The sequence below is a fragment of the Alosa sapidissima genome, chromosome 4 (assembly GCF_018492685.1).
Source record: "Alosa sapidissima isolate fAloSap1 chromosome 4, fAloSap1.pri, whole genome shotgun sequence".
Classification (NCBI taxonomy): Eukaryota; Metazoa; Chordata; class Actinopteri; order Clupeiformes; family Clupeidae; genus Alosa; species Alosa sapidissima.
Window position 1 is genome coordinate 2,049,742 of NC_055960.1, and position 27,519 is coordinate 2,077,260.

The following is a 27,519-nucleotide window of genomic DNA, read 5'->3' on the forward strand; positions in this document are numbered from 1 at the left end:
AAAACCCCATCAGAAGTGACCTCCATGCAAACAGAATAGATCATGATTGCATCATCCAGCAGGCCAATGATCCAAAACATATATTCAGATCTATGCAAAAATGGTTAAATGAACACAAAATCAAGTGTCTGCCATAGGTATCTCAGTTTCCCGAACTCCATAAAAAAACCAGAGGATGGTCCAGAGATGTTCTGGAAAGAGGAATGCTCTCAAATCCCCTGCTTTGTAATTGACAACTATGAAATGTTATAGGAGAAGACTTTCATTTTGAATGGAGGCTAAAAAGAATTAAACACAGGGCCGCCAATATTTATTTTGCTATGGATTTTTTCGTTAGGACTAGAATTTTTTCTCACACTGAATTTGCTTCCATTCAAGGTTGAATTTTTCCTCATTGTTCAAACTAAGATAAAAACGGCAAAACATTATTTTTACTACCTCTTTTTGCACATTTTTACCAGGGGTGCCAATAAATGGGAATGGCGCTGTAATCATAAAAAGCTGATATAGAGAGTTGCACATCAGTCACTAGTGTCATAAATAGTAAGGGGATAATACATTAATATCAATAAATAAGATCAATAGAGACAGTAGATTTGGGGAAAACTGAGGTGTTGAGAGGGAAGTTAGAAGGATCAATTTATGGCTTTAGAGGCTTTTTAGCCAGAAAACATTATTTCTGTCTATGTTAGCCACTGTTGTTTTACAGTCCTTTGGAAATAAGAGTAAAGATAAGGACTGATAGCATTGTCTCAGGTTGACTACAATGGCTGCAGTAGATGAAGAGTAAGGAAGCGCCACAGAAAAGCACCCTGGTTCCAACACTTCACCTGCTGGGGTCAGGAGAAGAGGAGAAACGTGGATGTGATAAGACCAGGAAGGTAAGAGTAGGTGTAGACATCAGTAAGGTGCAAACTTCTGTCTTTCTGGCTTCTTGATCCCATTGGCTGAGGATATTTTGGCGGTGTAGGATGCCAGGGTCCCATGTGTGGGGGCTGCAGCGGCTGCTGTGGCAGTGGGGGTGGAAAGTGCCAGGAGGGGGACGGATTTCATTCCTAGGAGGCTGGAGAGGGGAAAGGCATAGGGGGTACCCAGGATTGGAGCATGGGGCAGACCACCCATCGCTGCCAGTGCTGCAGTAGAGGACGAAGCAGGGGAGGTGGGCTGGGTGAAGCTCATGTTCAGGTCAACAGGGGTCGACATGGAAGAGGACTGGGCGGTGGATTTGGCGGTCTCTAAACTGCATTTAGCAGCGGGGGGGGGGTGAAGGGTGGAGGGAGAAGGAGAGGGATTTGGATGGAGAAGGGTTAGAAGGTTAAATAAAAGACATGTTAAAGAAATTGAAAATAAAAAATAAATTAAACTAAAAAAATAGATAAATCATAAGAGAGGTGTGTTTTGCTGAAGGTTGCAACATATTATTTGAGGGGGGACCTTGGCACTCATGAGGGAGGTGCTGTTTAATTCAGGGTAATGGCTTGGGTAGGGGCTTGGAGGGAGAGGAGACAGAATGGTTTTCAACTCATTAGGATTTTCCTCGCTCTCTCAAAATGACTACATCCCAAGAATGATCAGTGAATATAAATGCATTTGCCAGCATGGTAGACTGACTTGAGCATGTGAGCATAACACATCTGAAGTAAGCAATTCAGCCAAATGTGAAATATGTCACTAATCATTCACATTGATATGAGTTTGTAAAGGGTGTGTTCAATATGCAGACCTTCTTGATGCAACTCTTTGAAAGAATAAGCAAAGTGATAGCCGTGATCAGGCATTCATGTTGGTTCTAGGTGAGGCTCTCATATGGTTGTGCTGGGATTTAATTCAGAGTTAATGGACCAATATTGGTGGGTTCTGATGCCAGGAGTCATCATAAAAACTCAACTTTCAGTAAACTCCAGTCTTCACCCAGGACAGGTGAGTGTCACATCTTTATGAATTCTGTATTAATTTCATATTTTCTGTATTATTCCCTGAAATAGCCAAATATGCAAAACCACTGCTTTTATTTTCCAGTCTGCTTCTAGAACACCCCTCCAATGATTATACATTTGCTGAAAGTTATTTACACTTATGAACTTCCCAAGTCAGTGCAACCAAGAGCCAACTGCAATTTTATATATTTAGTGCAGGGAGAAAGAAAATACATCTGAGACAAGCTACAGCTGGGTGGTATTTATGCAAAATTGTCAAATATATAACAAAATAATTTCTCCTACAATTGTTGAATAACCAACAACCAACACGTTACATTTATATAGCGCTTTTCTTGACATTCAAAGCGCTTCACAGTGAAGTGGGAACCTCACTAACCACCATCAATGTGAATAGATACAGTATGTGATATCAATCTTAATTACCGTAATTAATGTAATTAACTTTGCTTCTGGGTGAGCGAACTTCAGCATAGGAGCTGAGTGTGGAGGATTCCAATGTAATTGTATTACAACAATAACTAGAATTATAAAGTATAAAAATGCCGTTTTCATCACCAGATGCTTTTTATACTTCCATAAAATGACAAATATTGTTTAACACATATGTATGGTGGGTGTTCTGTCTGGCTGTCTGTGCTGAGCCTTTCATACAAGGCTGACTGTCAAGTCTTACCAGGAGGTGATGAGATATTGGGCCAGGTTGATGCTGATGGGGGAGCCTGTAATGGTGACGTGCCGATCACTGGTACTGTCCAGCTGGCTACCAATCTTGATCTGTGCCCCTGAAACTTGCCGGATTTCATTGATTTTGGTTCCTTGTCTGCCAATGATGGACCCAATAAGCTGCATGGGAGAGAATGGAAAAAGGCCAGGGAAGGGTGTGAGCAGAGTAGACAGCTGAGGGCCTGACCACTTGAGGGCTAAAGTAAAATGTTTAGAGCTGTCAAATGATTATTTCTTTTTAAAATTGCGATTAATCACTACATTAGTAGTAGTTAATCGCTATTAATCACATAGTTTATCACATCATTAAAAATCTATATTTTAAGTCCATATTAACAATCTAAAGCAATTTTTACCAGTGTATCTTGTGTATTGGGAATCAAGTGAAAGCAAGGAAAGTTACTTTATGAACCTAACTTATTTGATTAGTTCAAATAAAGTTTCAAAAGATGTGCAGCTGGCCTGAGGCAACACAGTGTATTCTTCAGAAATTTAGCTGATATAAACTGATAAACTGAAATAAATGCTACAGCAGAAGTGCATGCACAAAATGTAGCCTACACACATAACACAAACAAAAAAATACTCAATATAGCCTATATTCATTATCTTTGAGTACAGTTGAAAATAAGGAACTTTTCATATTGAGAAATATGCAAAAGTGCATGTGCAAAATGTAGCCTAGGCCTATAGCACATTTCAATTAAGTGCATAAGAAGCATAAATACCCTAGGCCATATGTCCATTAATGGGCTAACTATGTTCAGTTCACTTGTAACAGTGTAAAAGTGTAAACAATGGTTAGCTCGTAGATTATAACCTAAACTTGAAGTGCTTCTGTGATATTTTAATTCCATGTCGACTGAGCCGACACTAGTGCACTGTCACTTGCCACATAGCCTGTGTCCGCAGCACTTAAAGGTGCTATAAGCAATGCAGGGTAATGTCACTTCTGTTGATGTTCAAACAAAACAGAGAGCTAGCTCGCTACTCCCTCCCGTGCAATTGAAGCTCTCCCAAATATGCACCTCGTCGGTGATTTGCTGGAACTGTTTGTTATGTTTTTATGGGCAAGGTTTGCCCAAGTTGTTTTGTGGCCGTTTTTGGAGCGTTTTTTTTACAGTGTATTCGGGGCACAGGCAGCTAGTGGATGGTGAGGTAATGTTAGCTGTATGTGACAAAAAATGTTTTAGCTTAGAAACTGCGTAACATCGCTTATAGCGCCTTTAAAGTTCTATTCAGCCGACCGGGAGTTCAGGGCCCAGTTCCCCAAAAGCATCTTAAGCCTAAGAGCGTCGTAACGTCCCTCTTACGAACGTCTTAAGATTTGCTGACTGTTTCCCGAAACCATCGTAGCTTAAGAGCGTCGTGAAAACACTCGTAGATCTATGAGTGCTCCAGAGTTCTCGTTACCGGCTAAGAGCATCTTAACAGTACTTCTCACTGAGGTCACCAACAGGACATACAGAGGAATTACAACTTAGAGTAGATAATCCAATTTACGTTCCCATTCTTTATTGTGTTTACCTGTGATGAATCAGATTTTAGCATGCAAAATAGCATAGCCTACATTTAATGGTCATAATAATGTGATGAAAAGCGGACAAAAATGCAATCAAGTTATGAAACGAGACGTTGCCAGAATAGTTTGCCATTATCTTTGCTAAGTGAGGGATATATTTTATTAGGCCTATGAGGTAAAAGCAGAGAAAGGAACATGTGGTTTAGTCTGTAGGCCTACTGTATCAAAATCTAAGCCTACACATTTCCTCACTTTCTTACTCGACTACTTTCTTATCTTCAAACGTGTTCTTAAGTGACACAGCGAAAAATTATTGCATGGTGCAACAATCTAATCTTAAATAATTACAATTATTTATGTATGTGTGCGGTATATAACCTACTTGGGATGCTTACATGCAGATGTCAAAGTGTTTCTATTTTCGTATTGATGTGAATTAATGTGTAGATCCGAAGTTTAAACAGTAGGCTTATAGCTGTGACGTGCAGTCACCTGACATCACCATCAAATCAGAGGATATTTCAGAACTAATAACGTGGACAGCTCCCCTTAAGAGCAGCTTAAGAGCAGTGCACGTGCGTTCACGCTACGAGTGTATTCGGGAAACAGTCGGAAAAACCAAACGAACGATCGTAAGATGAATCATAGAAAACCCTCGTAAGAGCGTGTCTCCGTCCGTAATGGGAGCTGTCCACGTTAATAGTTCTGAAATATCCTCTGATTTGACGGTGATGTCAGGTGACTGCACGTCACAGCTATAGGCCTACCGTTTAAACTTCAGATCTACACATTAATTCACATCAATACGAAAATAGAAACACTTTGACATCTGCATGTAAGCATCCCAAGTAGGTTATATAACACACACAGACATAAATAATTGTAATTATTTAAGATTAGATTGTTGCACCATGCAATAATTTTTCGCTGTGTCACTTAAGAACACGTTTGAAGATACGTAGTCGAGTAAGAAAGTGAGGAAATGTGTAGGCTTAGATTTTGATACAGTAGGCCTACAGACTAAACCACATGTTCCTTTCTCTGCTTTTACCTCATAGGCTTAATACAATATATCCCTCACTTAGCAAAGATAATGGCAAACTATTCTGGCAACGTCTCGTTTCATAAGTTGATTGCATTTTTGTCCGCTTTTCATCACATTATTATCAATACGAAAATAGAAACACTTTGACATCTGCATGTAAGCATCCCAAGTAGGTTATATACCACACAGAGAAATAAATAATTGTAATTATTTTAAGATTAGATTGTTGCACCATGCAATAATTTTTCGCGGTGTCACTTAAGAACACGTTTGAAGATAAGAAAGAAGTCGAGTAAGAAAGAGAGGAAATGTGTAGGCTTAGATTTTTATGCAGTAGGCTACAGACTAAACCATATGTTGCGTTCTCTGCTTTTTACCTCATAGGCCTAATAAAATATAGCCTTCACTAGCAAAGATAATGTCAAACTATTCTGGCAACGTCTCGTTTAATAACTTGATTGCATTTTTGTCCGCTTTTCATCACATTATTATGACCATTAAATGTAGGCTATTTTGCACGCTAACATCTGATTCATCACAGGTAGGCTAAACACAATAAAGAATGGAAACGTAAGTTGGATTATGTATTCTAAGTTGCAATTCCTCTGTATGTCCTGTTGGTGACCTCAGTGAGAAGTACTGTTAAGACGCTCTTAGCCGGTAACGAGTACTCTGGAGAACTCGTAGATCTACGAGTGTTTTCACGACGATCTTAAGCTACGATGGTTTCGGGAAACAGTCGGCAAATCTTAAGACGTTCGTAAGAGGGACTTTACGACGCTCTTAGGCTTAAGATGCTTTCGGGGAACTGGGCCCTGTATTGGTGTTTATTATCTCCATGACTACAGGAGGAGGACAAGGCAGAAGCCTACTTGGAAGTGTCTGTGGCAGTTTGAGGACAAGAAACGTTGCATCAAAGGGTCAAAATAGTAGCAGCCAAAGAGGATTGTTGATAACAGAAAAAATGACGGTATAAAATAAAAAAATATTTGGTGGCACGCGATAAAAAAAAAAAAAAACGTGTTATGCTTGGTCCAGAATCACATGGCCAAAATATAGTGAATTGCATAGCTAGTAAGCATATTTGATATATTTCATGCTTATGTATGCTTTTTAAACATATATATGCTGAGTATACAGTAGTATTATACATTTAAAAACAGCATATAATGGTTAATAGGATTAATTCATAAACTTTGTCATGTTTTCTAGTATTATCTATACGGACCTGACTTTTACCGTTATATATATATATTTTTAATGTAAGTTAATACATGTGTTATTCCACTTCATTTTAACATAATAATAAAGAAAAAAAGTCTTACTTTTGAAAACTTGGTAGATGTGACTCCACAAAATAAGGCCAAAATTGCATCAATTAATTTCTTAAATCTCGTATGATGAGAAGGTGTGGACTTCGACATTACAGGAGTACTGAGCAAATATGTTGTGCTTAACATGTAGTACTCAAGTAGTAGATATGGCTCCATATGTTTAAATTCAAAACAATTGGATTTTTTGGTAAGATATGGTGTCTTAAAGTGTGCTCTACCAAACGGTTGAGCAGGCAGTTAAAGGGTGGGAGGCAGAAAGCAGATGGAAAAGAGTAGAGTTGAGCTTTGGAGAAGTACAATTTTTTTCGCCTTCTTAACTTCATTCTAGGATGTCAGGGAAGACACTAACATGTATATAAGAACTTCTAGTTTAATTTGATATGGCGTTTACAAACGAAAGTTCGGGAGGAGGTGACGGAATTTGCCACACCTCCTTCAATCAGACAGGTTATTTATTCGCAGTCTAATTCGTCACTCCGCTCACAAGACACGTTTGGTCAGCCAGGAGCCAAGTCGCCGGTCGCGCAGATTGGCTTCCTCTGTGCCTTCACAGGAATCCAATCACTCGCCTGTTTCTAATAACAGCGATAGCCACTGCACGACCCGAAGAAGGAGAGCTACTCCGCGGACCATATCTTTGATTAGAGCAGAGGTGGATGCGTGTGGGATCAATTGCCCTCGTTCCGCAGGGAAAGCAGACCTGCTTCGCCTTCTCCAACAATCTTTTATCTTTCCTCTCCTACTCTAGCAGATCAGCCGAGCTCCAGCACCGCAGAGCTCCGTTCCTCCGGCGTCTCCCCCTCTGTTCATGCAACATGTTTTTCAACTCAGCAAGTTATTGCAGCCCGCGTGCAGCCCTCTACCTTGTCTTCCGCTACTGCTGCCTCTTGCAAAATGCAATCTGACAATTAAATATAATTTGCTATTGATAGGGTTACTCACTTAATGTGAAAACTGGCATCTTTCATTCACCACAATGCTTCGGATGTCTGTGTGTCACTGAAATCCGCAGGCAGTTCTCAAGGTTTTTGTGCGTCAGTCTATTCCTCTCGTACGTCTTTGAGCATTCGTACTCCTCTGAGCATGCCACCCAAAAGGCACTCAGGGACTCTGCAGATCTGAACGCATCTTTGATCAGAGAGGTTGTTTGGAAATCAATTAACTCCATCTCAAATTTAGCCTCATCCAAGGAGAGGACGATTGTTTTGACCAGGGAGGAGAGTTCTCCGCTAAGTCGGGTTGTGAGAGGGTCATGCACAAAAGCAATTACTTAATTCGGAGTTGCTTGATGAAGTCTACCATCAGTCCCGTCACTTGTCTTGCCTGTGTTTTTAGAGTACTGAAATGTAGGAGCCTGCCAGTTGATATGTCGGACTCTAACAACCCCAGCTTGATGGTGAATGCTTGGAGCTTTTCAACCATGTCCACGATGGTTTTGCCTTTTCCCTGTAGCTGCTGGTTAAGATTGTTTAAATGGCCAAATATGTCAGCTAAAAATGCAACATTGGACATTAATTTATCGTCCTCCAGAAAGACAAGGTGATCTGCTGCTGCCTTACTCTTACTAGATATAAGGAACGACCTTCACCTCACCCAATAGTGCACAGAAGCGGTCCAACGCTTTGCCCTTGCTTAGCCAGCGCACGTCATTGTGCATTGTTATTAAAAGTTTCCCTTTAAGTTGAACTTAAATCAGACTTGAGAGCTACTTCTCAGGAGATCAAATTAAGAAATACAAAAAATGGCAAAAAGCTAATGATGTTAAATTGAGCTCAATGATATTTATGAAAAGCCATCAGTTCATTGTAGTAGGGTTTACAGATCTTAGACAGAAATAATAGTTTCAAGAAAAAAACAATCAAGAAAAAAATGATGTTTAATAAGACAGTACAGTTGGATTTGGGTTGTCACAGAAGAAAACAAACTGGATTATGATGAATATATGAAAAGGACCATTCTGTCTGCTTTCTACCTACGTCATTTGGAATGAGGAGCTCCTGGGACGTGGACTGGGAGTTGGACTCTACTGCTGTAGGAAAGAAGAAGAGCTAAGGTAATCCAGTGAAGAAATCATAAAAGGAACACATAGGGTGCGAGTTTGACAGCATATTTTGCCAACAGTGCATGCACACTGTGGCCAGAGCGAAGTTAGAAGCAAGAAGTGGGCAGAGTCAGGCCGAAGTTACTTAATAAAAAATAGATGGATAGATCAGAATTGAATACTGGTTGCATGTGATTGGTTTATTCAATTTCACTTCACTGGAGAGGTCTCGCCCATTTCGCCTTGATGTAGCTTCCCGCTAGCTATATCGCCGCCGAACTCGGGCCCCTTAATACAAACACACAGCATATTTCTTTAATAAGATATATAATCTTTGAAACTGCTACATTTTGTCAGGGGTGTAAAAGTCCTAACCTGACTCTCGCCAGATGAATTTCGTTCCGCCTAGCTCCACTCATCCATCTGGGATCGATCCATTGGAGTGGTGTTTCAGAAGGCTGGGCCTTATCAAAAATCCTTGCATATGATTGGATAAGCCACTTATCCATCATCTATTGACGTGCTACTTCAACCACTCACATCGAAGCCAATCTGTGACGCTGAGAAGTCTCACAGACGCTTCTACGCTACGTCACATCTATGAAACTCCCACCCTGCGTCCTGATTGGCTCTACCATACAATCTGGTGCAGAAATCACTCTCAGTGGAAGAGGTCCCAGATGGATGTGAATGGAGCTAGGCGGAGCTAAGCGGAACGAAATTCATCTGGCGAGAGTCAGGTTATAAAAGTCCGGCTTCAGAAAGTAAAAATCCTGCCACATAATATTATTTGGTCAAACCATTCACTAAACCATGTGATTCTAATTGGCACAACTCCTCAGCCAAGTATAACTAATTAGTGAAATCAAATGTATTAACCAATATGTGGTAGGACTTTTACTTTCAGAGGCCAGACTTTTGCACAAAGTAGGCTAGTCGGTAACACTTTACTTGAAGGCTGTCATGACACATGAACCCTAACCCTTAACCCTAAATTGTCATGACAAAAACCGAATGACACTTAACAACAGAAGCGTTATGTCATAAACGTTTATGACTTGTTTATAATGTTTATGACACGTTCATGACAGTGTCATGTCACACTTATGCAGATACCTTCAAGTAAAGTGTAACCGGCTAGTCTAAGGAAAACCAACTTTCACTACTGCATCTCTGTGACTGGTTTTAAGCAGTTTATAGTCTACAGTCTCTATTTGAAGGGTTTGGTTCCAAAATGCTATATCCTGCTATATTATTTTCATAAATTTTTTTTTTAAATGTTGTTTTCCAAGTAATTTCAGTGGAACTGTAATTGGGTTATTGTTATTTGATTTATCTTCACTCCATCAAAATAACACAACTGCAATTTTACCGATATTACCTAAAATACACAATAAAACACCATGACTTATGTAAGGGATAATGTATTGTCCGCCGGTAATTATCAGAAAATAAGTCCTTTCAGTTCTGTTCTCCCTGTCGGGACTTATTTTCTGATAATTACCGGCGGACAATACATTATCATTATCAATACATTATTCCGCTTATCCAATAATACCGGCGGACAATATCATTATCCCGGCTACTTGCCAAAATGAGAAAAGAAACTTTGGGTCTTTAAAAATGATTTTGCTACCGTTTTGTGGCTTCCGCTGACAAAACAAATAGTTCACCACACAGATAGAACTTGGCAGTTTCAGGTTTTGCGTGGCAACATCTTAATAGCTGACTTTCACTTTCAATGAAATTCCATTGCAATAAGCGAACAGACTTCTTGCGGAGTGATATGAAAGACGTTAATTAGAAGCACAAAACCTGTTGCCATTGATAGCGGTGATTATATACTTTGCCGGTGATTATATAGATTTAACAGACCACCGAACGTTGGGAAGGCCCATTCATGCGAATGGAACTTTCTGCAGCACTCTGAAGAACCGTGTAATAATAATGTTTTCAAAAATGGAGATATAGCGTTCTGGAACCAATCTCTTTATTTGTCATTCATAGAAAATGCCTTTCTTTTTCCCCGTCATGACCATGGCACAGGTTCGCCTAATGGTTAAATGGGCTAACTTTTTTTTTAGTTTTCCTAATGACTGTAGTTTTCCATTTTCCATTGGTTAACATGTATAAACAGACCCAAAATGAACACTGTAAGCAAACTACTATGAATAAATAATTTAAACAGCACTAGGAATAATTCTGTCCCAAGATTTTTGGTCCATGTTTGGTCCATTGTATTTTACATTAGCCAATTTAAGTGAAGTCCCATTGCTTTAAAAAAGTACTGGTTCTAAGTTTAAATCCATGTAAGAGGAATGGTGTATGTATTAAATCTACCAGGCAGAATTGGAGGGACAGGCTGGCCCATGGAGGTAATACCCTGTTGAATGGACAACTGGTGCAGTTTAGCCACCTATGGAAACAGAATAGCCGATTAAGTCAACATCATAAAGTTAAATGTTATCACTGGAAATCATTTACTGCAATCACTACGAAACGTGATACCTTGTTTTACCTTTTTTTACCTTGTAAAAATGACCCCTAAAAACATACCAAAACCACTTAATTTTTATGAAGTGGTCCTTAATTTGTAAAACAGGCCCTTAATTGTATCTTAACCCATTGGCTACCAGTCATTTTCAGTGCAGAGAGCCCCTACTGTCAAGCATTTTACAGCATTTTGACTGATTTTCCAAGACCCACAGAACAGTGAGTTATATGACTATTTAAACACCGAAACTACCAAAATAAAGAGTAGACTCTTCTTTCATCAGGGAAAAAATGTTTGTTTCTACCTTTTTCCGTTCTTTAGTAATCGGCAGTAGAACATAAGTTGGTTTCATCAAAAACACCTCACAACAGGCTACATTTACTGATCTTCGACTATCCTCATCCACAAGTGTTAAAAATCTAGGAGTTACAATTGACCAAGACCTATCACTAAGTAATCACATAAAACAGATTACCAAAACTTCAATCTATCACTTAAGGAACATTTCAAAGATAAGGAAGTCCTTATCCTTACCAGACGCTGAGAAATTAATCCATGCTTTTGTAACCTCAAGGATTGATTATTGCAATGCTCTATATGCTGGCTGCAATAACACCTGTCTAAAGAGCTTACAGCTTATACAAAATGCAGCTGCTCGCACACTCACTAGAACTAAAAAATATGAACATATTTCCCCTACCCTGGCATCTCTACATTGGCTGCCTGTTAAAAGTCGCATTGACTTCAAAATATTACTTCTAACATACAAAGCCATTAATGGCCAGGCACCAGAATATATTAAAGATCTCCTAGTCCCATATAACCCGCCCAGACTGCTACGATCACAGAATACTGGCCTTCTTGTAATTCCAAGAATCTCAGAAACTACAGTAGGTAGCAGAGCTTTCAGCTATCGCGCACCCCTCCTCTGGAATAATCTCCCTTCCTCAATTCGATTAGCAGACACCCTCCCTATTTTTAAGTCTAGACTTAACTGCCTCTTTACTGCCTCCCATAGTTAGGTATGGTGCGGTGTGGAACTTCAACCATCTCGGGGATTTTGGAATGGACCACCCTGCTGAGTCCTCGTGTGACTGGCACTCCGTCGCGCGTGCGATGGTGGTCACTGACCATACCTGCGCTGGTGTCGACTACCCCTCACCATGCCTTAGTTATGCTGCTAAAGCATAGTGCTGTCATGGACTTCTCATGTGCCACGCCGTACAACCCCCCCCTCCCCTCTCCTCTCTCCCCTTCTCTCTTTCTCTCAACTCTCCCTCTCTTGCCCATTCTCACTATGATACTGATCACTTCTTGACATTAACCACATTGATTTCAAGTAATACTAACCCATTCTACATTTCTCTTTCTTCCCCCTTACTGTACCTCACTTGTGAGGTATATCATCACCAGTCATCAACCATCCGTGTGCCTGGCCCTCCTCTTACCCATCCCACCTGAAGTCCCATCCTTGACTGCTGTATTACTGTCCCCCTACATGGATTCCTGGCCCGTAAAGCCCCATCACCTGCCTATGACAACTCTGCCTGGATTCTGGCCTGTCTGCTGACCCACCACTTGCCCCCTGACAACTTTCTTTCCTGGACAATTCCGACGCCGGACTATTGAACTTTCTCTCACTAAATCATGATTAATGCTTTATCATACCGGATACGTTATCGTCCCACCTCTTGTAACTTTCACCTCAGGTGCTTTAAACACCATGTCCTAATCTCCACATCTGACTCTCATATGCATTTGTCATTGTTTACAGACCTTACTGTCCGTATTGACCCTAGGCAGATGGCCCTTGGGTCGTGGATCTGCTCGAGGTTTCTTCCTATATGTATCTCCAATTCTAGGGAGTTTTTCCTCGCCCCTGTTACCCATGGGCCTTCTTTCTTTCTTCCTTTTCTTTTCTCCCTCTTTTCTTTTTCTCTGATTGCCTACATACTGTAAAGCGCCATGATACATGTGTAATGTTTTGGCGCTATATAAGCACTAAAAAATTGAATTTGAAATTTAAATTGACAACAACTCTCTCCGCTTGGCCCGGGTTTTTGGCTTTACATTGCGCCTCTCCCTGGTCTCGCTTGTTTGCAACAATTGCGACATTACTCGTGTGAGTGTGTGTGTGTGTGTGTGTGTGTGCGTGTGTGCGACACATACTCTGTTCGAGTGTGCCTGCAGTTCATTAACTTTTTTCTTTGAACTTTTCTTACGTCTCGCCAGCGCCATGTTCTCTTTCTTCTAATAGGCTTCAGCCATAGACATCATATAGCTTGATTAGCTGTTTTCTCTATCACTCTGGCTTCAGCCATTCTTCATTTTATTGGCAGATTACAGCATTCTGTGTGCATACTGCCATTTACTGTACAGGTGTGTGTAAAGGGACTCGCCATAGGGCTTCAGCAGCTTCAGTCTTCTCCTGTCTATGGTCTTTACTCATCTCCCATCCAGCGTGACACTGCGGCCATTGAGCGGGTCAGTTCGCTAGCAAATTTTCTATTTACAAGCCTGATTTTTAGAGACAAGCTCTGCCAGATCGTTTCCCAGCCCGCCCCGTTGAAAAACGTAATTGACGTCTATAGATGTCTTTGGCAGTCAACGATTGTATTTAAATTGACGTCTGTAGACGTCTTTGGCAGCCAATGAGTTAAAATGCCATTTTAAGGTGTGAGTTTGAAACCCCTTAATTTGTAAAACAAAGTCAGGGGTTCCCTTTATTTGTTGTGATTAAGGGTTTAATTAAGGACAGTCTAAATAAAGGTGTTAATTCAGGGATTCCTTGATTAAAGCGCAACTCTCGCCAAAATGCAACCTAGGGTCTTTTTGTGAATGTACCCGAGTCAAACTTTAGTTTAAAAGCATAATTACGTCGGAAGCGCCACTTTTAAGATTGATTTTATTGTGGTTTTCGGGTCAAATGGCCTTTTGAATGTGATTGCTAGGGGCACTACTATTTTGTTGCATGATCTCATCAAAACCACTATTTTTAAAACACTAAGAAGGCTCGACACAGAGGTTACTAAAAGAAAGGTTTTCTCACTTGGTTTTTCCGCTCACCACCATCTTGCCAGTCAAGAAGTGAGTTGTCCAAAACCTTTTTTTTTAGTAAACTCTGTGTACACAAACAATGTTCTCAATGCTAAAGTTCATGTGTAGAGACCCTGTTGATACTTCGATCAATGTTTCATGTTGTGTCGAGCCTTATTAGTGTTAAAATAGCAAATTTGATGCGATCATGCCTCAAAATATTAGTGCCCCTAGCTCTCCCATTCAAAAGGTTATTTGACCCGAAAACGACAATATGGTCAAGCTTAAAAGTGACGCTTCCAACATAATAATGCTTTTAAACGAAAGTTTGACTCGGGTACATTTACAAAAAGACCTAGACTGCATTTTGGCAAGAGTTATGCTTTAACTCATTGAGTGCCAAAAACGTAATATTACGTTTTTCCATCCCATGTGTTGAGTGCCAAAAACGTAATATTACGTTTTTAGCTTTTTTTTTAATTACGAAACTAGACACTCTAACACACCTTATATGTGATTTTGGGAATTCTGTGATGAATGGAAATGAAATATATGACGATCGAAAACTCATGAAAACGCACAATCTGGACATTTTATCATAACTCGGTTGCCGCTTTGGGTCGAATAAGTGACGCATGCACGTCATCTCAAAACCAGGCCATTTTCGTGGGTCTATCACTAGGTGGCAGTCTCGCCAGGTCTCGCTGATCACTTCCCGGAAAGTTTACAGGCAACACTTAATATTTCATTAAAGACGTTATATCTCCATTTCTAGAAAAAAACAGCGATTTTGATGAAAACTAGCCACTGTTTAGCTTGGGATTTCTCAGGAACAGAGGCGTGTAGAAATACACGGTTTGCACCCACTGAGAGCTTAAAGTCTCAAATTTTAAACGAGCCATTGTATGTGTTCATAGCTATAACACAGAATATGCTGTGGCTGTACAAAATTCATCAACAATGGTCTAGATTGCTGGCACTCTAGGACAAAGCTTCCGAAAACAGCTTGGCATTCAATGAGTTAAAGGGGAAATCCTGTATGACCTGAAGCATTCCGAACTTAGCCAGTTTTTACCGATTTTTCCATAGCACTATTAACGCTAGCAACCGGGCATGTCTCATACTGCACATAAATCACTTCTTTTAACCCATCTACAAGTCTAACAAGACCTCCACACTTTGTCGGGGACCGCCATCCATTGTTTTCCAACGTCCCACCACTCCGACAATTTCTGTTTCTATTGTCAGAGTGGTGGTACTTTACTTTTTTTCGTCCTGCCATTCTGACATGAGGTCCTTAATGTACATCTCATTACTATTATCATTGTACTTAATTAATATGATTATTTCTTAGTTTTATGCGCTTTAGTGTCCTACACTGACATTCATCATTAGGGATAGTCGCTGACCCTCATTCGCTGTAGATCTTTGCCCCAAGACATAAGGCCCCTCCAGTCTCTCCCAAAATCCCCACTGACCCAATTAATGCTTGGACTTTTCATGTTTCTAAATGTTAGGACTGATGGACACTGAACTCCTTCGGAATAATTATAGGATAAAAAAAAAAACGGAAGGAGAACTTTACGCGTGAGCATTCAAAAAGGGGGTAATAGTAGATTTTTTTTTATGCTCACGTGCACAGTCCTCCTTTCGTCAACAACACGAAATTCACGTTTGTCGATAGACTTATCGAGTCTTAAATTCAAAATGGCGTCGCCCGGAAAGTTACTCCAAGTACGGTGTGTATAAACTGTCTTCTAAATAAACTTTCAGCACACATACAATGTTGCCAATGCCTCGTTTTAAATGTTAAGAACCTAATTACACTGTCGACGAAGTGTGGAGCTCTTGCCTTGTAGATGGGTTAAAAGAAGCAATTTATGTGCCGTATGACACATGCCCAGTTACTAGCACTAATAGTGCTATAGAAGAATCGGTAAAAACCGGCTAAGTTCGTAATGCTTCGGGTCTGGATAGGGTCACCCCTCGTCCATGACTCTAGCTTATGGTCATACTTACAGTGGGTCCCAGTTAAAAATTGACACTTCATTCACGATCAAGTTGATTCACGCAGCTGGGTGAAATGTAAGTACAACTGCAGCCGCTTGGGGGCAGCATAGTCCGCTGTGGCGTTCTGCGGTCGAACCGGACAGCAAGAGGCTGTGATTGGCCGAGCAAGGGCTGTGATTGACCGAGTTTTCAGTTTGTTTCTCTGTGTTTTTAGCAGCCTCTGCAACATGCTAGTCCACTGTAGCCTATAAGCTTTGTACATAATGTTAAACATAGCTTTGGATTCAGTGGCAAGATTTCTTGATTGTACAGTGCCTGTCTCTCAGTAATGTTTTAAAATGAGAGCTTCGTCAGCTGGCAGTAGACTTTGTCGGCAGTCATGAGAAGTTCGCTTGCTAACAGAACATGCTGCCCAGAAACCTCGTGAATAGTTCTGTTTTTTTTTACTACACTAACGAGGTTGAAATAGCCTTTGCCTACAGCATCTCCTTAACAGTAATGTTAACAAAATGACAGCATTCATATGACAAAGGAAAACGAATTCGGTCACTCAAGACTGTGCCACAGCAACCAGTGTAGGCTACAGTCCTACCCAATAGGCCTACTCGAAGCAGATAGCGTTGTCTGACGGTCGAGTGGGTTACTGTACGCATTTCCAGAACAGGTCTGCAACTTTCAGGCAGTTCTGAGTTCGAATCTAGGCAGGAGCAGAGCCGTATAAAGGCCTAGGCCTATTTGTTATCCTTTTTTGCAAGGTGTTGCTCCTGGCAAGACTTGTTTATAAGACGTTTGGTGATTAATTGATAGCTGTTTTTGTGACACGTTAAACGTTCTTTATAATGAGCGCATACGGGGAGTAAAACGACTTGTTGCCGTTTTGGGACATAAAGCTACGTTAAGCTTTTTCACGTCAGGGTGGTATGTGTTGTTAGGCCTACAGCTTCAGAAACACCGCTTCAGAAAGCTGCAGGGGAACGCGGGGCACAAAGTAACTCGGGGTTAAATGTAACATGGACTTTTTTCCTATTTGCAGATGGTTGATCGGGACATATTGGTCAGTTAACCACATTACTATGAGACGGTGTTCCACAAATTTTCAGTCCGTATGGACGTGTTTTCACGTAGATCTACAGCAAAACGTCTTTTGAAGGCATCAAAGTAAATAGGTGGTAGGCAACTTGTCTTTCGATTACTGAGTTGTGGGTGCAACTCACTGACTAATAATCGTCTTGTAGGCTAAAAATGAACACATCTTATCTTAAAAGAAACGTGACCCAGCAGAGTTAGTTGTAACGCGCTGTTACAACTGTAGGCTGCAATGATTGCAATACAAAAATATGCGCGTGTTAGTTTAGTTAGTTTTGTGATGTTTTGCACTTTTGCCTCATGTGTTTTCAGGTTTGAGGGCTTGATTGACCTTGGTTAGACTCTGCATATGTTATTTCTCCGTATGGAAAATAAAGTCAATTTTCAACGTCTGTTATCTAGTTCAATAACAAGTGTTTCTTGTTAAAACATGTGACTAGTAAAACTCAAATGATTTTAGAAATATTTAGCCAAAGCCAAAAAGTGTTACGCTACTTTGTGCCCCGCGCTCCCCCACTGCTTGTGAAAGAAGGGGATGGGGGAGGGGGGCTTAACGTGAAAAAGCTTAATGTCCCAAAACGGCAACGAGTCGTTTTAGGCTACTCCCCGCAGGCATTCATAATGGTAGGCTACAGGAAGTAGGGGGAGGGTATGGGATGACCAGAGCCGTCATCTATCCAAAGATTGTTAAGGCGGAGCAAGATACTTCGTCGTAGTTCATGTCTATGGGTGCGAAATGGGGATCGAATCCTGTCTGCATAAAGAGGCGTGTCGATGACGTATTGACAAGCGTACGTTGCAACCGGCCAACAGCAGCTGCATAAATAACCGGCGCACACCTGATATAAGGTCGATTTTCTCCAGACTGGAATGCTCAAAAATACTAAAAATGTACCTGAAATGTTCAGAAGGGTTTGAGGATCATGAAAATGTGCCCGAAATTCACATTCCTAACTCTATAGAACCAAGACCTTAGCATATGTGGTGAAATTCTGAGCTATGCCCATAGACTTCAATGGAGCAGTCGCTGCCTCTGCTCTGCATAAAGGGGGATTTTGACCCCCCCTCGTGCGATCCTGGTTCCCGGAAGTGGCTCCTGATGAAATATCTTGCTCCGCCTTAACAATCTTTGATCTATCGTCTTTCCAGGCACACACAGCTCGTTACCATATAGCTATCGACTGCCTTAACAGATAGGCTCTGCTCTTGGGTTTGGCCTCACAGCGAACTCAATCCTCTTGTTGCTTGCAGTTTGTTAAATAAAGCAATGCAGATTACATTATTTATTTCTGATTAATCTTTTGATGTCTTTTGCAACATTTGCTTGTTAGGCTGGGCTACTGTCAATGTCCTGCAGGCTACAGGTCAATGTTCAACTATTGCTGGTGTAGGCCTACAGGCTATTAATCAATTAGGGACTGTTCGTTATTTATTTAAGGGGCTACCGGAGGAGTTTTGGGAGCGTTAGTCAAAAAAGACGTGACCCTCCCTCGCCAGCATTTTTTTTTCTATGACCCTCCAAAGTGATTTCCCGGGTTTATCGCGTATTTTAACTTTTTTCCTCGCTGTCTTAGGAGCTGCATGGCCGTTGCAAGGGGGTGCGAGGCCCTGTGCGAACTTGACAGATGCAAGGCCCTTTTCACTTACGTGCATGAAATCATGCGATAGCTTACTTTACACATAGCCAAGGCTACCGTCGGTGTATTTTAATAGTAGCCTAGTCTAATAAGCTACATCAGCTTGTATTTAAAGGAGAATTCCGGTGTGATATTGACCTAAAGTGTATTGAAACATTATACCGAGTGTGAACGTATGTCTCATAGCCCATCTCGGCTTGTCCCCTGCACTCCAAAATCTGGCGCTAGTTAGCCGATGCTACCAACAGCTTTTTCAATAGTGGTGCTTCGGCATCGGGCTAGCCATGCAATCGGGCTAGCCATGCAATTTTTGGATCAGATTCCAAAAATAATTCAGTGGAAATGCATGGATTCCAGTTGCTGCTACTGGAAGAAACTGGAATCCATGCATTTCCACTGAATTATTTTTGGAATCTGATCCCTTATCATACCTGTTCATTCTTACTCGTCGCTCGACTTATCGTGACTAAATTCAAGATGGCTGCAAATACTAAACTTCGTGAAGATACTGTCTGTATAAATCGTCTTGTAAGTAAACTACCAGTGCTTTTTCAAAGTTCTCAATGTCTCGTTTTAAATGTCAGGGCCCTCGGAAGTCTACCAATGAAGTGTGGAGATACATTGAGCCTCGTAAATGGGTGTAAAACAGTGATTTATTTGCATGGCTAGCCCGATGCCGAAGCACCACTATTGAAAAAGCTGTTGGTAGCATCGGCTAACTAGCGCTAGATTTTGGAGTGCAGGGGACAAGCCGAGATGGGCTATGAGACATACGTTCACACTCTGTATCATGTTTCAATACACTTTAGGTCAATATCACACCGGAATTCTCCTTTAAACCTACCAACAACATAAAATATTAAGGGTTCTTTTATTTCATTGAGTTAAATCAAAACAATGTCTTCTAGTGCTCATGGACTGATAGCCCTACAGGTAGGCAATTATTACCCCGGCTTGTATTTGGGGCCGGCCTTTATTTGTCTGAATCAACCACGCCCCCGGCTATTATCCGAGGCTATAAATAGAATCCCGGCCATAATTTGAGGATTTACAGTATCACGGATTTTGGTAGATGCAATTGAAGACAACTGTCAAAACTTGTCAGATTTTGGGAACTCCATTGTCACATATGAATTTCGCCAGAAGATAACATGCATATTTTTAGGGCCCGAGCACCGACGGTGCGCGAGGCCGGCACGGCCTTGCGCACCGAGAGGTGCGAAGCCCTATTGTTTTTTAAAGGATTATTATTATTATTATTATTATTATTATTATTATTATCATTATTATTATTATTATTATTATTATTATTATTAGGGCCCGAGCACCGAAGGGCGCAAGGCCCTATTGTTTTTGTAAGGATTATTATTATTATTATTGTAGCGTCGGCGCAAAAAGACAGTGTTAGCGTTCTCCCGCGAAAGGCATGCTGGGATACGGGGGTGAACATTTGGGGTTTATGTCTTTATATCTCCTAAGTTATAAGTGTAAAGTTAGCGTCTTTATTGTGACAAGTTTCCCTTTTAGTTCTCCCTCGTGTGTGATCCTTTTTGTGTGGGGGGCTGCGTCCTCCCCTGTATGTGTAGTGTGTGTGTCTGTTTGACCTGCCCCGTGTGTATTGTGTTCTGTGTCTTGTCTTGGTCTTGGTCTGAGTGCTCTCGTTCTCAGCTAATAAACCTTTTGATTGGACAACTGTGTGTGTCGCTATCAAATTGTTACATTGGTGTCAGAAGCGACTTTCGAACATGGCCTCCGCCCAGCGATCAACTTATGAAACGAGACGTTGCCAGAATAGTTTGCCATTATCTTTGCTAAGTGAGGGATATATTGTATTAGGCCTATGAGGTAAAAGCAGAGAAAGGAACATGTGGTTTAGTCTGTAGGCCTACTGCATCAAAATCTAAGCCTACACATTTCCTCACTTTCTTACTCGACTTCTTTCTCTTCAAACGTGTTCTTAAGTGGCACCGCAAAAAATTATTGCATGGTGCAACAATCTAATCTTAAAATAATTACAATTATTTATGTCTCTGTGTGGTATATAACCTACTTGGGATGCTTACATGCAGATGTCAAAGTGTTTCTATTTTCGTATTGATGTGAATTAATGTGTAGATCCGAAGTTTAAATGGTAGGCCTATAGCTGTGACGTGCAGTCACCTGACATCACCGTCAAATCAGAGGATATTTCAGAACTATTAACGTGGACAGCTCCCCTTAAGAGCATCTTAAGAGCAGTGCATGCGCGTTCACGCTACGAGCATGTTCGGGAAACAGTCGGAAAAACCAAACAAACGATCGTAAGATGAATCGTAGAAAACCCTCTTAAGAGCGTGTCTCCGTTATCGGGGAAGTGGGCCCTGGTCTGTAGGCTAACATTGGACAAATAAATGACACTGACTCGCATATCCTGACTCAGGAAAAAAATCATAGGCCAGTTTGCAGGTAGCCTATAACGTCTTTTTCAATTCATAGAAGGGAGAGCCCAGTCTCTCCTGTGACATGAGGTGCGCAAATAGTTTTTAATAGCCTGTTCAACTTCGAAAAGCTTCGTTCACCCGATGCCAGTCACTGATCGCAATTTCAAAGTTCGGGAAGCTTCGTTCAATCTTTTTAAGTTTTAAGTGCAGTAGGCCCATATCTGCCCCTTTGGAATTATATCTCGAGCCTATTATAAGGTCCAGTGCGTTATGTCCTGGGATTCGGACGTGCTCGAAAAGAAAAGAAAAAACACTTTTTTATAGATGGTTATGAGGAGCAATATGAGAGAGAAATTTGATGATCATTGATCGTTGTTTTGGGACGTTAAGCCTTTTCCATAGGCGTCAGTGAAGGAGATTGAAGAATGGCATTTTTTTATACGAAAATAATTCTTAACTTCAAAAACTCTGTGTCTAAAACTCAGCGTCATTCAGACTCAACCCTCTTGTTGCTTTGATATCTTTTTCGTTGTCGTTTGAACGTCAGCAAGCAGGCATGCCTCTCGCTTTCTCTCTCTCCATCCCTGCGCACGGTGCTTTCTTAAAGGAGCTGCACCATTTTACAACAATTGCATCTACATTTTCATATTAGAATGTTTTGTCAAGTGTAAGCTTAAACTACCGTGATCAATTTAAGTTCCCGTGCCCCCGCTGCGTCATGGAAGCAGTAAGTCAAGTCGCATCAAAAAGAGTAGTGGCAGAACTCCCAAGTGACACCTTGTGGTTGTTTGTGTCAACTGCAGTTTGTGCCATTTCTGCTGAGAAAATGGGGTGCGTGATTCATGAAGGAACCCGTCCAAACTTAACTGGGACCCACTGTAACATATCTAAAACTCATTTAACACCGGATTCCCCCTTTTATGGGGGAAAATAAGGGGAAATCGAAAAAGTAAGGGGTACATTCAGGCGTTTCTCTTTAACTCATTGAATGCCAAGCTGTTTTCAGGAGCTTTGTCCTAGAGTGCCAGCAATCTAGACCATTGTTGATGATTTTTGTACAGCCACAGCATATTCTGTGTTATAGCTATGAACACATACAATGGCTCATTTAAAAGGTGAGACTCGGTGGGTGCAAACCGTGTATTTCTACACGCCTCTGTTCCTGGGAAACCCCAAGCTAAACAGTGGCTAGTTTTCATCAAAATCGCTGTTTTTTTCTAGAAATGGAGATATAACGTCTTTCATGAAATATGAAGTGTTGCCTGTTACTTACTTGTGTAAACTTTCCGGGAAGTGATCAGCGAGACCTGGCGAGACTGCCACCTAGTGATAGACCCACGAAAATGGCCTGGTTTTGACCTGACGTGCATGCGTGAGTTATGATAAAATGTCCAGATAAAATGTCCAGATTGTACGTTTTCATGAGTTTTCGATCGTCATATATTTCATTTCCATTAATCACAGAGTTCCCAAAATCACATATAAGGTGTGTTAGAGTGTCTAGTTTCGTAATTAAAAAAAAAGAGCTAAAAACGTAATATTACGTTTTTGGCACTCAACGCATGGGAAGGAAAAACGTAATATTACGTTTTTGACACAAATGGGAGTTAATTGACCTTAATCTATGCACATTTTTACCTAATTATAGAAAGGTTTTAAAGTCAAAAGTAAGGCATTTATAATGGGGGAAATTAAGGGGGTTTGTTTCGTACTGTGTGGAACAGCCATTATGACAATCCATGACTGTATCCATATGGCATTTGTGTGGTTAAAATGATTCTACTTGGCATCAAATTAAAGTTCACCCCAACAACAATTACCACAACCCAAAATGAAAGAAGGGAGATGGATACACCATATGGACAAAAGTATTGTCAGGAACAGGAACTTTTATAACAACTTCCAATCAATTTGGGAAGGCTTTCCACAAAACTTTGGATGTGTCTGTAGGATTTTTACCACTGATGACACTGATGAAAAGGCCTCGCTCGCAGTCTTTGTTAGTACCCAATAGTGTTTGATGGGGTTGATGTCAGGGGTCTGTGCCGCCCTGTCGAGTTCTTCCACACCAAACTCAACCAACCAAGTCTTTGTTTTGTGCTCCCTATGACAGTAATATGCCTGAATTCACGGAACTCTTAAAGGAGAACTCTGGCCAATTTTAACATGGAGATTAGTTCAGCTCAGCTCATGTTCACGAAAAAAGTTTGGTTGGAAAAAATGTGGAAAAACAATCGCTACTGTCTTACACAAGTTATTCGGCTAGCGACTAAAGCAGCCAAATTGCCTACAAGCTATGCTTTTAGGCATGTACTTTTAGGCATGTACTAAACTGTACCTTTGTGCCTCCTAACAGACTCAAAATGTCATGACAAGTGCTATGACACATGAACAGGGCCCTTACATGATACCACTGTGCGTGTTTAACCCAGTTATTGTGAAGAAACAGTATACTAGAAACAGTACTGGTTTGTAGCCTAGGCTGTCAGCCTACCTGTTTCCCTCCATTGCTTCCGGTAAATATAAAAGATAAATAAATAAATGAATGCAGAATAAATTAGAAATGTAGGCTACAAATTCTAGGTAGGCTATGTGACAGTAGGCTACAAACATGGGATTTATACTGTTCCTTCACAATTATTGGGTTGCACAGTGGTGTTACGTAAGGACATAGTTTAGTTCTTGCCCCCATGGCATAGCTTGTAGGCACTTTACTAGCCGGCTAACTCGCGTCAGACAGCACCGATTTTTTTCACGTTTTTCCAGTATTCCAAGAACATGATTAACTGAGCCCCGTGTTAACAATGGCCGGAGTTCTCCTTTAAGAACAAGATTTTTACAAATGTTTGTGGATGTAGACTGCATGACTGGATGTAGACTGACTTTATACACCTATGGCAATGGGTCTGAATGAAACACATGAAATACTTATTAAAATACGTACTCTGTATGTCAAAAACATTCTGGATGTTTCTCATCAGCATGTCTTACCTCTGAGTGTGGAATGCCATATTGGTTTTGTAATGTGTATGCCTATAAAAAACAAAAGACAAGTCATATTAGTGAACAGAAGCAACCAGGGACCTCATTTATAAAAATGTTGCGTAGAAACCATGCTTGATTTGATCTTAGATCATTTCTGAAATGATCGTAAGTGTGATTCAGAGAAAACGAACGTACGCAAAATGTGCGTACGCCACTCATCCAGATATGACCATTATAAATCACAAGTAAACGTCAACTTGTGCGCAGCAACTGGTTTTAGGTCTTCGCCTTGTAAACAACTCGTCATCAATATCATTAGCATATGCTTTAATGAAATCAATGGCCTAACTAAGCTGTTTCTAAAAATATATATTGAAAACATTTTATAGGCCATGATATTTTATGAAAAATGTGCTGTTGCATGACATTTCTTCTCCTGCTATAGGGTAGTTAAAGTATGAATAGAGATGACAGCAAATGTCATTACTGAAGTCCTGGATGACATTTGTTTACCGCTTACAGAGAATTTACAAAATCAGTGTCTCGGTAAAAAATTAAATTACCCGTCACTGGGCAGAAAAATGTCTGCCTCTCCACCCTCTCCATATTTGAGTACTTACTGCCCACTACTGCTTTACTACTGTTTTACTACTGTTTTACTAATGTCCACAGCCTAATGTTTTTACTACTGTTTTCCTGCTACACTGTTTTTCATGCTATATTAGCACACATGATCAATGGCTTCTGCTACAATACTGAATGGCTGTAACCCTATTACCTCAATCTGTTCTTGCACTGACATAGTTTTTTATATTACCTTGTCTACATTATACTTTACTCTCCTATTTGTCCATATTATTTATGCTGGTCTCTAGACCTTATTATTGCACTGTTGGACTAATGTTGGACTACTTTTTGCACCTTCACCATGACACTCACTCTCTTGAGCACCTTACCATACACACAGAACTACAGGACTACTGTTGGACTACTTTTGCACCTTCACCATGACACTCTCTTGAGCACCTCACCATGCACACAAAACTACAGGCCCTGTCACTACAAGCGTCTCATGCTTGATCACCCCTTTTTACATTTAATTTATATAGTATATTTAGTATTTAGTCAGACTAGGGCCCTAGGGCAGCCTAGAGAAATGTGAGAATAAGTCAAGACCTAGGAATATTTAGTTGATCCAGGATCTAGGAATAGTATGCAAACCAATAAATTGTTAGCTTCAGATCCCGAGAGCAGTGTGTAGAGTGAATGGAGAATGTGAATGAGGCAATAATGTGCCAATATTTCTTTCTCCAGGTCCAACTGGTCCCAGAAACTATTTTTCTATTTTTAAATTATTCAGATTAGCCCAGAGGTTCCCAAACTGTGAGGCGCGCCTCCCCTGCGGGGGCACCAAATAATTTGAGGGGAGGCGCGGAAGGTTGATTCAAAAAAGAAGGAAAAACGTTTATTTCATGTTAGAACTATCTATGTTTTTTTCAATGATTATGTAATTCAGCTCTTCGATTCACGGTAAAATGTATTTTTTGGTACATCTAATTTAGATAAACTTATGGTGTGGGTGGGTGTTTGCGTTTCTTTAGGAATCCGCCGCCTTGGTTTGTGATGAGAAAATTATATTTCTACTACTCACTTGCTCCCTCAACCTAACACAATTATATTTTTCACGGAGACCTGAGCCCGTATTCACAAAGCATTTTATCTTACCACTAAGCAGTGCTCAAATTATCTTTTTGTCTTTACTGTATGTCATGAGCCCTCTCACTCCACCGGGTTACCACCTTAATTGGTTTCCATTATCTTCCACTCTGCTCACCACTCTCTCTACTCAGCCTAATTAGCTCCACCTGTCTCTGCTCTGCTCTAATTACTCTGCCAGCTGCGCTGCATTACCCACTAACCTCTCCCAGTATTTAAAGCCCTGTCTTTCAGCTCTCCTTTGTCAGATTGTCTGCTAAGCTCACACCCGGAACCTGTTTGCTCGCGCTTCTGGCTGACTCCTGTTTTGTGACCCCGGACCTGCCTGAATCTTGACTACTCTTCTGCCCCAGAGAACCAGACCTGCTTTCTGCCTTAATGACTCCTGACTACTCTTCGACCCCGGTAACTCTGACCAGCCTTCTGCCTTGCAACTACGATTTCGGATTTCCCTTGAACTGTACTTCTGCCTTGTTTCATTGTTCCGCCCTGTTGTGTCCGTGTTCCCCCCCCCCCCCCCCCCCCCCCCCCCCGCCCCCCCCCAGGACTTCCGGACCACCCACCACCGGCGTCATAGGACTCATCGCTGCCACTGGGGGGGACACAGACACCGCACATTGGACGTAATCCCGGTAACCCCTGGAGCCTTCACTCACTCCCTACTTCCCTTTTCCCTGAAGTTCAATAAACTTTCTGGTGTGATGCACACTTTATTTTCTTTTACTCGGCTATCTATAAATGGTTATCCGCACACAATGTTGAGCTAATTCACTAACTCGATACTTATCATGCATATCACAAGTTTAAACAACGAAAACAGAAAGTATGGAGTCAGCAAAGCTAAAGGACTTATTCCATGGGCAAGAACAAGGTAGGCAATTGGTGTGCTTGTCGGAACGTTAGACTGCATTGTTTAAAGCCAGATGTCACAGTACGCTAGAACAAAACAAGTGAACTTTAGCCTGTATAGGGCTGTATCAAGTTGTCCAAATGAATAGGTCATTGTAGACGTTGCTGTTGTATTATTGCATGTGGATGGACGGGGCTAAAACCGGGGAAACGGACAAATATTATCCATGTGTGATTTTTGTGATGGGTGTGCGTACCATAGCATTAACTCCTGCAGGCGCCTCTGGGCCTACATATAATGATAACACCTGGGTGTTCAGTCGTCTCGTGTGTTGAACCGTGGAAATAAATAGACGAACAATTTGTTGGGTAGCCTATTCACTGAATATTCCGCCAGAGATTGCTGACAGGTGTTTCAACATATCTGGGAACTTTCTGGAGCTCTGAATGGCAGAGGATGGCTACAGATTAGTTCATACAATCATTGAAGTAGCCTAGGCTGCATTATGACTTCTTCAATTAACATAGAAGAGACAAAGCGCAAGTTCAACAACAAACAGGACTTTTTCAGTACTTGTCAAACCATGTAGCCCAGTGAATGCCTATGTAAATAACAGGGTATCTGCACATTTTCCAAGTGCAAATTTTAAGGACTTTTAAGACCTTTTCAAGACCTCTGTC

General features: G+C 41.0%; 1 protein-coding gene across 4 annotated transcripts in view; it reads right to left on the bottom strand.

Moving 5' to 3' along the window:
• Positions 1–311: 311 nt before the first annotated feature.
• pcbp4 (poly(rC) binding protein 4) overlaps positions 312–27,519 on the bottom strand; it is a 129,920-nt gene continuing 102,712 nt past the window's right edge. For 3 of the 4 annotated variants that reach the window (XM_042088901.1, XM_042088902.1, XM_042088899.1), the window contains 5 exons: positions 24,280–24,321; positions 10,946–11,021; positions 8,541–8,593; positions 2,614–2,783; positions 312–1,240 (listed from right to left, as the gene is read on the bottom strand). In XM_042088901.1, coding sequence (XP_041944835.1) covers positions 901–1,240; positions 2,614–2,783; positions 8,541–8,593; positions 10,946–11,021; positions 24,280–24,321 — 681 coding nt within the window. In that variant the 3' untranslated portion in view covers positions 312–900. Of the gene's footprint in view, positions 1,241–1,260; positions 1,490–2,613; positions 2,784–8,540; positions 8,594–10,945; positions 11,022–24,279; positions 24,322–27,519 lie in introns of those variants that run through there. The other variant, XM_042088903.1, reaches the window with a different exon arrangement.